Source organism: Paroedura picta, chromosome 4 (assembly GCF_049243985.1).
Source record: "Paroedura picta isolate Pp20150507F chromosome 4, Ppicta_v3.0, whole genome shotgun sequence".
Taxonomy (NCBI): domain Eukaryota; kingdom Metazoa; phylum Chordata; class Lepidosauria; order Squamata; family Gekkonidae; genus Paroedura; species Paroedura picta.
In genome coordinates this window covers 145826326-145839958 of record NC_135372.1, presented here as the reverse complement: position 1 = coordinate 145839958, position 13633 = coordinate 145826326, and the positions used below count along the sequence as shown (strand labels likewise).

The following is a 13633-nucleotide window of genomic DNA, read 5'->3' as shown; positions in this document are numbered from 1 at the left end:
CATGATGTTGTGCTTCTTTGCAGGCTATTTCAGGTGCTGTGGGGAGGACCTAAGAGAAGGAGTGCTGGGCTCAGCACCCCTTGGAGCTACATCCCCTAGCCCCGTCCTGATGCTGCTCCGGGGCAGAGTCAAGGTCTCTCTCAGTTGATGGCCTTCAGGGGTGTTAGAGCGGCTCCTCAGTGGAACAGGCTTCCTCGGGGGCGGGGGGGGGGGGTCTCCATCTTTGGAGATTTCTAAACAGAGGCTGGATCGCAATCGGATGGAGAGGCTGGTTCTCAGAAGGCTCAAGGGGGTGTTAGGTGACGGGATCAGCGATAGGGTTGTGAGTGTCCTGCATAGTGCAGGGGGTTGGACTAGATGACCCAGGAGGTCCCTTCCAACTCTATGATTCTATGATTCTTCTAAACTGGGACTGTGCCTATGTGCTTACTTTATTTGCATCCCTCCTTTCTCCCCACTGGGGACCCCCAGAGGCTTCCATCACTCTCAATTCTGCTGTTTTATCCTCACAATAACCCTGCGATGTAGGTGAAGCTAAGTATGTGGTCGCCCAGCTAGTTTCTAACCCGAGTCTCCTAGATCCTTCACCAACCTACAGCAGAAGCCGTTGGCTCTCTGTCTTCCCGCAGGACTCTTGCGGTTACCAGGTCAGTCTTCTGCCTTGGAGGGGGGGGGGGCTGTTTTTTCCTGAACAGTTAAAAGTTACTCTGGATCCACGATTTCTGGAAAAGTCACTGTAGCTTTCTACCTCGCTATTCTACTACATTTCTATCATTTGGAGAAGAAAATTTCCTCACTCCTAAAAATTAGTTGTTTTTTTCCCTGGGTTGCTTTTATGCCAGTAGGGTGAAATACAGAAATACAGAAATGGTTGTAACTCCATATCTGAAATTAGGAAAGGCCGTGGAGGTCATTTTTCATTAAAATTGGGACTATAATGGCTGTTCTGGAAAGTTGCTGTGGGAAAAATTCTGTTTTAGTAAGTATTGGAACAGCACTCTACGGTGCAGTGAAAAGAGTAACCATGAGCTTTTTAAGGGAAATTAAAACGATAATTTTGGAGGTGCCTCCGTGGCAGCAGGATGGGGGAGAGCTCCCAACTGCTCCCGTTTTTTCTGTGGGCGTTGGATGGGGCTCCAGATGTACGGGGCAGGGGGTCACTCCCCTGTTTTGCGCGTCAGCCTGCAAAGTAGAAAACAGTTTTTGGGGAATGTTGGTATCCAACGTACAGGTAACGAGGCCCCCCAACGCTGGGCAGGAATTCGTTTCTTTGGGCAGCACAGAGGCTGTTCTGAAAAGAGCATTTTGGAAATGTTCTGGCTTTCAGGGAAACAAGACAAAAAGTAACCGAGCAGACTAAAAAAAAAACAGAATTGGAAAGCACCCCCCCCCCCCACGCTTGTGGGTGAGGGAGGAAAGAGATTAGACATGAAAGCAACCATCAGGTTTATTAGGAATATTAAATATATCAAATTACTTTTTTCCAAATAAAGATTTTGGAAATGCATAACAAAATAGAACATCTTAACATGCAAGAAAATAACTTAAAATAAATATCATATCAAGGTTTTGCATTTAGGACTCCAGAAACATGGCAAATTGAGCAGTGATTGCAGGAAACCTTACGCCACTCTGCAAAAACTGAGGACATTTTCAGGATGTAAAAGTGCCACGTTTGCCAGAAACTGGCAAATGCCTTGGTCAAGAGTGCTTGCACTCGAAAGCTCCCGCCTTGAATAAACCTTTGCTGGTCTCAAAGGTGCTCCTGGACTCTGATTTGTTGTGCTCCATCAGACCAACATGGCTACCCATTTGAATCTATTGTAATGATTTATAAAACCCAAGAAACAGATTACCCCCTGTAGTTCATAATAGACTGTATTGGAATCAATGGGAGTAATCAATTTCTGCTTGGTGGCTGATAATTTGCAAAGAATGTAAATCAAACCCCTACAGCGTTCTGAAATGCGGGAACTCCTAGATTAAAGGGTCTGATTGCGTATTGGGTGTAAGGATCAAGGCTCTTTCCTTGGTGTGCTCCCTCCCCCCCCCCCCCCACTCCTTGCACCAAGAACTCTTTATCCAGCCAAGGAAAAACTTCAGACGCCAGGACAGTCTGGTAGCCCTAGACCTAGAGGACAAGAACCACCTTTCATTTTAGCAGCCTGGGACCCCCATACCTGCCTGAGCACCTCCCCCTTGGCAAGCCCCCCACCCCCGTGTTCGCTTCAGTCATGTTCGAGGGGCCTCTTGCGGGTGTCTGGCCCCGGGGTGGCCACTGGGGGAAGGTTTCCCCAGCCACGGCCCCAGCCAGTTCCCTGGGACGACACCTGTGCCCCCCTCTGCATGGGTGCCGTGTCCGCAGGGCAGGCAAGGCTGAATTGTTGCCCTAGGCCTTTGGAGGGGAACCACATGTTTGTGCTGTTTTTGTTACGGCAATAGCCACATATTTTCATACATTAATATTTGAACACTTATGTTTGTTATTTGTTTCTATGTTAGCTCTACCGTATGATTTTTAATGTTGTAAATTGCCACAAAGACCTTTGGGAGCCGTGACTAAAATAATCAAACAAATTGATCAGGCACTGTTTTCAAGGCCGAGTTGTGTGCCTGGTAAAGAAGTAAATATCCAAGGGGAACGGGTGCTGTGCAATATGCGGGGGGGGGGGGGGGGGCTGGGCTGGGCTGGGCTCGTCCTGCCCTGTGATCCTGGCCTAGAGCAGGCTGGGTTGCATTTGCTTAGAGGAGGCTGCCTGAGGCTGGAAGAGGTGCCGGTGGGTGCCTGAGCTGCAGGCAGGAAGTCTAGAGGCTTGTCTCCCGCTAGAGGCTTTTCTCACTGGCCTTTGGCCAGCCCAGACAGACCTGTCTTACCAGCACCATGGCCCCGTGGCAGGACATCTGCTTGGCGTGCAGGGGGCCCCAGAGGAGCCACGCTTTGGTGGTGGCACGCAAGGGCGCTGCCCCCAGCATGGCAGCCCAGCATCTGTCACCACACGTGGCCAACCAGTTGCCCTGCGGATGCTGCGACCTGTCCCGTTGCTGCCTCCCAGCCCTGGCATGCAGAGGTCAAGGTGGTCTTCCTTCCACTATCTGCCCCTTTCCAGAGTTTTCAGTCTCCGTGGCTAGTCCTCGGTGGTGGTACTGGGGCCCAAGGGTTTTGCATCGGGACTAAACGGCGAGGGGCGTGAGAATGCACCCTGCGGAAGGAGCCCCACAGGACCAATCCCATGTGGGTGACAAGAGGCCGTTAATGGCGACTGTTTGTGAGGAACCATTTCTGCTGAGGGCTCCATCCCAGGCACGGCCAGATACCGGCTTCAGCCTCCGCCCCTCTCAGCAAGGCCGTGTGGTTCGCTGCAGCAAAGGCTGTGCCGGAAGTAGCAGCCAGGAAGCGTGGCCGTCCTCCACCACATTCAGAGGGAGAGGAGACGGTGGCTGAAGCCCCTGAGGCCTCCCACGTCCCACGGCCTGTCCTGCAACCAGAATGAAAAGGGCCGGATCCCCGGCGGCGGGTCTGCCCTGGGCCTCCTGGGAGACGAGAGAACTGGCCCCGATTCACTTGGGAAACGCTTCAGGGCAGCGGCTGCACAACTCTGCCTCCGGGGGGCTCAGGGAAGGGCCTCCTCGCCTCCAAGGCTGCGTGATGAAGGACACGAGTGGCTTCTTTCTTCACGTGATTCCGGCCATCGGGATCCAGAGCATGGAAGGGGTGGGGGTGGTCCCAGTGTCCCCCCAGCACCCCTCAGGGCAACTGGTCTCAGAAGTGGGCCAGGGGATGGATTAGTAATTTCTTCCAAGTCCTCATTACAGGGAGCATCCAACAAGAATGCATTTGAGAGACACACACCCCTCCCCCCCACACACAAATAGCCTTGAAAGGCACAGCTAATTCCCCGCTCAGATTTTGGTGTTAATAGAGGCTGAGATGCCTTAGAACAAGTGGGGAAGTCCTGCCCTTTCGGGGCAAAGCAGGAAGCCCCCTCTCCCCTGCTGTGTCGGGCCCTTCAGCCCTTCCTGGGGGCCTTGGAGCTCTCCCTGCCCTGCCCGGCATCTCCTCGGAGCTGGTGAGGAGTGACCCCCCCCCCCAGCCTCTACAGAACATTTGCTTGCAATTGTCAGGCTCTATCCCCCCCCCCCCCACTCGCTGTCCCTTCAGAGCAGAGCTTTGTGAGAATTGTTTCTTGTATAATTTCAAAATGTGTTAAGCATTGACCATATGAGGTCATGTAGACCGGGAGGGCCGCAGGTGGTCATATCCACAGTTGTGCTGCCACATGGGGGGGGGGGGGTCTTGAAGCCTGAAGAATGTTTCAGGGGGTCTTCGATGGCAAAGACGCTGCGGGAGGGCTGCTTGAGAGGTTGGAGCCCAGATGCCTCGCCCCAGAGAGAGCCTCCAGCGCTGCCTCCTGACCTCCTCTCAGGGGCTCAGGGCGAACAATCAGGTCCCATGTGGGGGCCCCTTTTCTGTGCTGGAGAGAAGGTGGTGGCAGCAAAGAGACCCCCCCCTCCATGCAGACCAGGTCAACCCAGACTGGAGCCCAGCGGCAGGATGGCCTCAGCAGAAGAGGCAGGGGAGCAGCAACCCCCTTCCGCCCCAGCCCCACATCCACCCCCCATGGGCCCCAGCACCATGGCCACAAAGGGAATGCTCCCCCATGCCACGCCAGGACACCATTGCCTCCTGCTGCTGGGGGGCAAGCAAAGGGGCTGCCCAGGGCAGGGGGCCTCTCTTGGCCAAGATCCAGGGTTCGGGGCCACATACTACAACCTCCAGATTTCTCATGGAGAACCCCCACCTGTGGATAAATTAGGACAACCCCCCCGCCCCAGGACTGACTCCCCTTTCCCTTGTCTAGTGGCCGGGAGTCCAGAGCGGGGTGGGGAAGGGCCAAGATGCTGTGAATGCAGCAAGGCTTTCCTGGTGCTCGCGTGCGGGAGCCAAAGCAGATGTGCTGTGACAATGACTGGGGGAAGAAAACACCAGCCCTGCCACCAGCCCTGCAGCTGAGCTCCAGGAATGCCCCTCCTGGCATCTCACCAACAAACGGAGCCCCCTCCCCATGTGTGCCCGCTTTCCCCACCCCCAGTGTGGGTTATTTGCTCCCAACAAGGACACGGAGTTGTGATGCTCGTGAATGAAGGGTGTAATAAAATCCTTTTATTGCATTTTGTGCAGACAGGAGTCTCGGAAAAAATACAGTGGGAGCGGAAAAGCGCCAACACAAGCCGTCAACAGAGGAGGAGGCACAACCCCGTGGGAGTCTACTGGGCATAGAGAGCAGCACAGAGGGGCGAGCCCCAGGCAGCCAGGGCGGGCGGGCAGGGCACGGAAACACTCACGCCGAGGAGGAGAGGCAAGCCTAATGCGCGTCCCTTGGGGTCGGTCTGCCACCTGGGTTATTTACAAGGAGCCCCCTGGTTGGCCTCCCTTCGCACACAAAGGCCGAGAGCACACAGCGCGTGGAGAACGAGCGGGCGGGCCGGTGAGGTCTGGCACGGGGTCCAAGTCACTGGGAGGGACGGAAAACAGAGTCGCTACACTGATTGATTATAAAGGTTACTGGAGGGATGAGCCGACGGGGGCCAGGGAACATTCATAACAAAGAAACTGCACATGGAGCACAGAAAAAGAGTGTGGCGCTCGCAGGAGCGTGGGCCTCGGGTCCCTCCCTCGCTGGGCTGCGGTCCGGCTGAAACACAAGCCGAGCATTTGCTTGGCGCGCCCTCGGGGGTCTCTCTGCCTCCGCCTCCGGGCCCCCCAGGGGGATCCCACTTGCATAAGCAGTACAGAAAGCGGGTTGGGGCTGGGGGCAGCCTTTCCAAATGTCAGCCCCCTGTTGTGGTCGGGAACCCATTGGCCCTGGTACTTGGGAGTCCCGGTTGTCTTTCCAGCAGGGCCCGGATCCGAGACTTCCCTGCTGAAGCAGCAAACCCCTCACCCAGCCTGGACCCAGAGGAGAAGAGCACACTCACAGGGGCCAAGCGTGCGGGGTCAGAACGGGGGTGTAAACTAAGCATGCAGTGCCACCTGCTAACTCTGGTCCTCTCCAGCATGAGGGCGGGGGAGAAAAGGGAAGAGGCCCTGTGCCTTCTTGCCAAGGGTGGGCAGCAGACTGCCTGGCCAATGGCCCTTGCTGGGCCCCAGACCGAGCCCCTGGGGGGTGCGGGGCATTTCCCGCTTGCAGGGCGCTGCCCAGCCCAGCTGCTCCGAGGAGAGAGGGAGGCCTGAGGGTGGAGGGGGCAGGGGTCTCTGGGGTCCTGGACGAGGTTCTGGGGGGGGCCACGGAGGGTCAGCCGGCCTCCCACACCCCGCCCTGCCCCAGCCGGGCTGAAGGCCTCTTGAGAGGACAGGGGAGATCACATGTGGGGAGCAGGGTTCTCCCTGGGGGTGGGGGGTGGGGGGGGATGGGCTGAGGCCGGTGGCCAGTGCGGGGGGGGGGGAGGGGGAGAGTTGGAGGTTTAGCAGGCGACACTCCAGAGTGGAAGCTCAGATCTGCTGGGAATTGGGTCCCGTTAGTTCCGGCCCTTTTCCCTGATAAGAACCGGAGGGAGTTCAGGAGAGGGGGTGGAGCAGCGGGCGCTGTCCTTGGCACCCCTGCGAGTCTCCAGAAGCCTCCGGCTGCCAGTCTTGGCACTTGATGCTGGGAAGAGAAGTCCAACTGAGGGGCAGCCCCCTCACAGCCCCCCCCCCACGCCCCTGGGCAGCCCGAGAGACCGCCCGGCGGGTCCGTGCATGGTTCCCAGCCGTCCCTCGCTCTATGTATAGACGTCATCTGATCTCTTTTCTCATAAATCTGACCACTTTAAAAATACATGTCCTGTGCTATGTACAGTATATACAGCCCACAGCCGGGGCAGGCAGCGTCCGGCTGCCTTCGGGGAAATATTCACAGGGGTTAAAAGCCCCACAGGTCTGTTTTTCCCTGTGGGGGGTGGGGGCGGGGTGGGGAGGGCTGTGCATTCAGCCCCAAGGCCTCACATGCAGCCACCTTTTGGTATCAGGAAGAGGGGGGGGGATGGCCCCCCTGCTGCCCTTTGGTGAGGGGGGGTTCCAGCTGCCTGAGAGTTGGACGGGGCTTCTGGAGCCAAGGGAGGGCTCCGTATTGCAAAACATCCATGGGGTGGGGGGCTATGGGGGGGCAGCTTGCTCACTCCCGGGGAGCGCCAGGGGCCCCTCCAGCCTCGGAAGAAGGGCCCGCCCGCGGCTCCGAGGGGGACTCCGAGGGCGAGCGGCCGGCGGGGTTGAGCCCCCGGAGGGCTGGGCAGGGCCCATTCCCGGGCCCCAGAGGGCACCCCCGAGCCGGGCAGCCCTCGGGGCTCCGGGACCGCAGGTGGGGCGGGGGGGGGGGAAGGAGACGCCAGCGCTGGCAGGGAAAGCATGCTGGTGGCCTCGGCTGGTGCTCTCTCCCCGTCCGGGCGGCGGCGGGGGGGATGGGGGGGGCGCAGGTGCATCCGACAGAAGGCGACGCGGGAGAAGCGGGCGGGGCGCTGCTGGCACGGCTTCGCTGCAGGCCGCCCGGCCCCTCCGCCGCACCCCGGGGCGCGCCCGACCGTCCTTCTGTCCGTCCGTCCGTCCGTCCGTGGGGCCCTCCTTCCGGGCGGGGTGGGAGAGGGGCGGGGGGCGGGCGGGGCTCTCCGGGCACAAACCTTCGGGCCGGGGCCTCCGCCAGCTGCTCAGGAGTAAATGGTGATCACCTCGCGGCCCCCACCGCGCACCAGCAGGACCCGATCCAGGTGCTCGGTCAGCACCTCCAGGAACTCCATGTCTGCGCGGGCGGTCAAGGAGGACTGGCCGCGTGAGTCGACCCCGACCCCGGGCGGAAGCGGCCCCGCCCCTCTGCCTGCCGCAACCCCCCCCTCCCCGAGCCCAGAGGGGTCCCTGCCCGCCCCTCCTGCCGCCCACCTGGTGGGACGCGCCCCCCGGGGAGGAAGACGTGCCACATTCCCGCCTGCTCAGAGGGGGGGGGGGAGACCCCTCCGGACTCTAACCGCTTTGTGTCAACAACTTTTAGAACTCATTTTAACCTCAAATTTTACTTTGTTTTAAGTTGCTGTATTAAATTATTATATTGCACACTGCCCCTGAGCCGCTTGCTAGAGAGGGCGGTATAGAAGTCGAATGAATGAATGAATGAATGAATGAATGAATGAATGAATGAATGAATGAATGAATGAAGGGCTACTGGCCCTTCTTCTGGAACAGTTTGCTTATGGATTTGTCATTGAAGCATGTTATCCATTGAAATGAATCTTTAGTTGCTCAAATGTTTTTTAAGAATGCTTTCCATGAATCCACACGTGCCACAGAGCAGGCGCCTGGCAGAAACCACAGGGATGGGGGGGGGGCGGTGGGGGGGGGCTCTGCTTGCAGCGCTTCTGTCTGCCTATTTTTTTATTGCACCCCACAGAGAAGCTTACTAAAGTTGCTCAGGTACTCTGGGTGTGACGCCATTTGTTCAGGGGCAGTTTCAGGCCCCCTCCCTCTCAAGAGTCATAGAATCATTGAACCATAGAGCTGGAAGGGCCTATAGAGGCCATCTAGTTCCACCCCCTGCTCAGTGCAGGGTCAGCCTGAAGCATCCAGGAGAAGGACCTGTCCAGCCGCTGCTTGAAGACGGCCAGTGAGGGGGAGCTCCCCACCTCCTGAGGCAGCCCATTCCCCTGCTGAACTGGACTCCTAGAATCCTAGAGTGGGAAGGGGCCATGCAGGCCATCTAGTCCCACCCCCTGCTCAGTGCAGGATCAGCCTCAAGCATCCAGGAGAAGGATCTGTCCAGCCGCTGCTTGAAGACGGCCAGTGAGGGGGAGCTCCCCACCTCCTTAGACAGCCCATTCCCCTGCTGAACTAGACTCCTAGAATCCTAGAGTGGGAAGGTGCCACAGAGGCCATCTAGTCCCACTCCCTGCTCAGTGCAGGATCAGCCTCCAGCATCCAGGAGAAGGATCTGTCCAGCCGCTGCGTGGAGACGGCCAGTGAGGGGGAGCTCCCCACTCCTGAGGCAGCCCATTCCCCCCTCCCAATATCTACCCGATATTGTTCTCCACCTAGTTTAAATCCATTCCTGTGGGTCCTTTCCTCTGCTGCCAACAGGAACCTTTCCCTGCCCCAAACTCAGTGACAACCTTTCAAATACTTGAGTGGGCCTTGGTGGTGGTGCCAACGCCCCCTCCATCCCGAGTGCAAGGGGCAGCGCCATGCCCCAGAGATGCCCCCCGGCCCGGCCCGTGTGCCAGCAAGAAGGATACAGTTCTCATCCCCCTTGCGGTTCCGGGGGGGGCCCGGCATGTTCAGCAGCACCAGCTTGGCTTCCTGGGACTTCTTCACAATGGCCTCGTTGAGCCGGATGGCCGTGTGCATCCTTCGCACGTTGGACTGGTTCCTGAGGGAGGGAGGGAGACAGGGCAGGGTTGCTAGCCTGGGCCCCCGACGCTCTCTGCCAGCCAGACTGGCCCAGGCGGGGGCCAAGGGACGAGGCAGTGAGGCCCCCCCTCCCGGCTTCTCCCCAGCCCACAGCCCAACGCAAAGACTTACAGGGTCTCCCACTCTCTGGCAGCGGCAGGCAGAGGGGGGAAGAGAGAGAGCAGGTCATTCAGTGCCTGGGACCCAGAGCGGCTGCGCGGGGCAACCCCCTTCCTGGCACACGGCTTCTTCTCTGCCCAGCAGCCACCCTCTGCCCCTGAGCCCCACGCTCCTGCCAAAGGGAAGCAGGAGGGAGTCTGCCGCCCCCAACCCCCCCCCCCCCGTAGGGGCCCTGGAGCTGCCAGAGACTCACGGCTTCATGCTGAAGAAATCTTTGATGCTCTCCGGACTGACGGGGCTCTTGGCCTTGGTCTTCTCCGCCACCTTGTCCTTGGTCCAGGTGAGGTGCACCTTCTCGGGGGCGGCCTCAGGTTCGACCTCAGCCTCCTCGCCTGGCGACTGAGAGCTACTTGAGAAGGCTGTGGCGGCTTTGTCATGGATCAGTTGCACCTGTGGTGGCACGCAGGCAGGCAGGGCTGGAGGGCGGTGGGCACACCCAGGCCAGCCCCTGCCCCACACCTCCTCCTCCTCCTTTGCTCACCCTCCTCTGCACTTTAATATCAGCCCCCCTTTCCCACACTGAAAGAGGATGCCTTGTCCCTGCAGCCCTCGTGGTTTTCCTTCTGGTCCATGGTCACAGTGGCCTGCAGCCAGCGTCACAAGGGGTCATGTGGCCAGGACTCAGCACAAGGGGGGAGAACGCAGGAGAAGCCATATAGCATCAGGCCAGGGGCCCACCCAGACTGACAATGGCCCAAATCCAGGGGCCAGGAGCAGGATCACCAGCAGGACCAGAACTCCAGAAGCCCCCCCAAGTACCCAGGAGAAGACAGAGCGTCTCTGCTCCAGACAGAGAGTCCCATCTGTCCCTTGGGGCTAGGAGCCACTGAGGGGCCCCAGCTCCAGATATTTATCCGCCCCCTCTGGAAGCTAGAACCAAAAAAGTTAAGGATAAAATCAATTTTAGAAAAATATTGTTTTTTTATAGGAGCTCAAATATTTAAAAACCGTAAAATAAGAGTTGGTTCTTATATGTTGCTTTTCTCTACCAGAAGGAGTCTCAAAGCAGCTTACAGTCGCCTTCCTTTTCCTATCCCAACAACAGACAGCCTGTGAGGGAGGTGAGGCTGAGAGAGCCCTGAGATCACTGAAGAAGAAGAAGAGTTGGTTCTTAGATGCCACTTTTCTCTACCCAAAGGAGTCTCAAAGGGGCTTCCAATTGCCTTCCCTTTCCTCTCCCCACAACAGACACCCTGTGAGGGAGGGGAGGCTGAGAGAGCCCTGAGATTACTGAAGAAGAAGAAGAGTTGGTTCTTACATGCTGCTTTTCTCTACCTGAAGGAGTCTCTAAGCGGCTTCCCTTTGCCTTCCCTTTCCTCTCCCCACAACAGACACCCTGTGAGGGAGGGGAGGCTGAGAGAGCCCTGATATTACTGAAGAAAAGAAGAGTTGGTTCTTATATGCTGCTTTTCCCTACCCAAAGGAGGCTCAAAGCAGTTTCCAATCGCCTTTCCTCTCCCCCCAAAAGATGCCCTGTGAGGGAGGGGAGGCTGAGAACCTCTTTGGCATCCTCCAGGCATCCTCCATGGGGTCGCGATGGGTCAGACACAACTTCGCAACTAACAACAACAACTATAATAATAACAACAAGAGCAACATATAAATTGGTGTATTCCCATAGGTGTCTGATGTGTGCCAAACAGACATTCTTTTATGGTTTGTAAACACTTGAGCTCCTATAATAAACAGCTTATATATTTCTAAAATTTATTTTATCCCTAACCTTTCTGGTTCACTCCTGCATTTCAGGCTGGGTTTTTGTTTCCCTTTTTGTTGCCCCTCTGGAAGCTGCCAGCACAGGGATTTCCACGTGTTCCTGATTCTTTGGATAAAGAAGGACTCCTTTGGCTTGCTCTAAGTCTACTGCTCCTTCATTTCATGGAGGAAGGGAGAAGAGATGGGAAAGACCCACTTGTGCCCAAGACCTTGCAGAGCGGCCGCCGGGTCTGAGTAGACAATTCTGACCTTGACGGGTGGTGTGCGTGTGTCTGATTCGTGCCATGTGTATTCATGTGTCGTCTTTCTCTGCCTTCTCCCTCCCATGCATAATTTTGTAAACTTTCTCAGTTCAACCCACAGTCGTCATTGCTCCAAGCTAAAGAGCCTTAATCTTTTCAATATTTTTTCATAGGGAAGTTGTTCCATCCCCTTAATCATTTTAGTTCTCCCTTCTTGCACCTTTTCCATTGTCAGAATATCCTTTTTGGAGGTGCAGTGTCCAGAGCTGTGCGCAGTATTCCAAATGAGGCCGCACCCTAGACGTAGACAGGGCATTATGGTACTGGCTGATCAGGTTTCAGACCCCTTCCTGATAACCCCCAGCAGAGCCCTGGCCTCTTCGTATTGCCCCCTGAGACGACATTTCCAGGAGGAGCATCTAGCCTCATCCGGGGCCAGGGCCTTCTCCATCCTGGCCCCCACCCGGTGGAATTGGCTCCTGGAGCACCTCCGGGCCCTTCCACAGGGCCTGTAAGACGGAGCTCTTCCACCAGGCCTTTGGTTGGGGCCCAAACTAACATCAGCCTACTTGCCCATCTATGGCCCCACCCACTCTCTCTGTCCATTTATCCCTCTGTCTGTGCACCAGCCTCGCCTATTTAGAGTAACCGCAATAGCTGCTGTAGAGAAACTGTTCATTTGTAATCTGTTTGTTGTCGACTTTTAAACTTAATTTTTTTTCTTTTTAAACATTGTATTTTATATATCAGCTTGTACACCACCTTGAGCCGGCTTGCCGGGACGGCGGTTTAGAAATCCAACAAACAAACAAACAAACAAACAAACGTCTGACTGCCAGTTTGGACCCCATCAGCATATATTTATAGTTAGGATTTTGGGCTCTGATGTTCATAACTTTGCCCTTGCCGACAGTGAAGCCCGCTGGCCCCACTGACACCCCCTCGGCCAGACTTAAGAGATGTCTCTGGAACTGCCACATGGGCTCCAGCTGGGTGGCTGACGAATGTCCAGCTGTCTCTGGCAAGTCCTCTTCCATTCGGGGACACGACCGGAGGACTGTGTTGGCCTTCAGGTTACAGAAACCAGTTATCAGAAGGCTCAGCAATACTGCTGTGGTTGCTTAGCAACCTCCAAAACTGCCCCTGAGAGCTCAGTGGGAATTCTTTATTCTTAGTTATGTGCATTATTTCCATCATTGAGGGAGCTTTAACCCCGTGATGCATTCCTCCCCCCCCCCTGGATTTTTCTGCAAGCCAGCAACTTCAGCTTTGTATGGAAATCCCACTTCCATCTCTCCCCAGCTACATTTTCCAGCTTGATTAATCACACTCTCTGTGGTGTGGATCAGAATTAGATATATGATAAATGCTGTGTTTAAAAAAACTCCCACGGTTCAGTGTTCATCGGAGTCTTAACTGCATTAATGCTGCCAATCTCCTTCAATTGGTAGAGTTTTGGAACATCTGAAAAAAATCTGATGCAACCTGTCGATCGCAGTACATTTGACTGCTGACTGTATTTGCGGCAACATTCCTGGCATCTCTCAAATATGTTGTCCAAACGCTTTGCGAGACCACCCCACGGAGCTACCCAGAGCACACAACTGGGAACCTCGTCTGGGACGGCCAAGCAGGGCTTGGTGGGCAAGAGCTCCGGTACCACCTCTTGTTCCCCACCTGGGTCCAGAAAGGGTTTCTCCCCGCTCCCCCCCACACACAGGCCTGCCTCCCAAGTCCCCTTACCTCTTCTTCGGGCTTCTCCTCGCTGTCTCCCACCTGCTCCTCGGGGACGCTGAGCCGCAAGCGCGTGTTGGTTGGGTTCTTGCGCCGAATGGAGCCACGTGACTCATCAGTGATGCTTTGGATCTGGAAGGCGGAAGGAGAACGAGGCGGAGGGTAAGCAGGCGGGAGGGGGGCTCGGGGGGAGGGAGGACATCACCCATGGTGGCTGGCTGGAGCCCCCACAGTCATGTTGGAACACAGCGTGCGTGAAGCTGCAGCGTGCGTGAAGCAAAAGGACGTTGGAGGAGAGGTGTCCTTAGCACAGCCGGAAGAGGGGCTTCCTGCCGTTCTTCAGGCCGTCTCCTCTTGG

The 13633-nt window shown here is 56.6% G+C and overlaps 1 protein-coding gene across 3 annotated transcripts in view; it reads right to left on the bottom strand.

Annotated features, from left to right (window-relative positions):
* Window positions 1–5139: 5139 nt before the first annotated feature.
* The window catches only part of SLC12A5 (solute carrier family 12 member 5), an 86409-nt gene continuing 77915 nt past the window's right edge, over window positions 5140–13633 (bottom strand). For 2 of the 3 annotated variants that reach the window (XM_077336144.1, XM_077336147.1), the window contains exons 22-26: window positions 13285–13407; window positions 9777–9973; window positions 9536–9550; window positions 9250–9383; window positions 5140–7769 (exon numbers count right to left, since the gene is read on the bottom strand). In XM_077336144.1, coding sequence (XP_077192259.1) covers window positions 7678–7769; window positions 9250–9383; window positions 9536–9550; window positions 9777–9973; window positions 13285–13407 — 561 coding nt within the window. In that variant the 3' untranslated portion in view covers window positions 5140–7677. The remainder of the gene's footprint in view (window positions 7770–9249; window positions 9384–9535; window positions 9551–9776; window positions 9974–13284; window positions 13408–13633) is intronic. The other variant, XM_077336146.1, reaches the window with a different exon arrangement.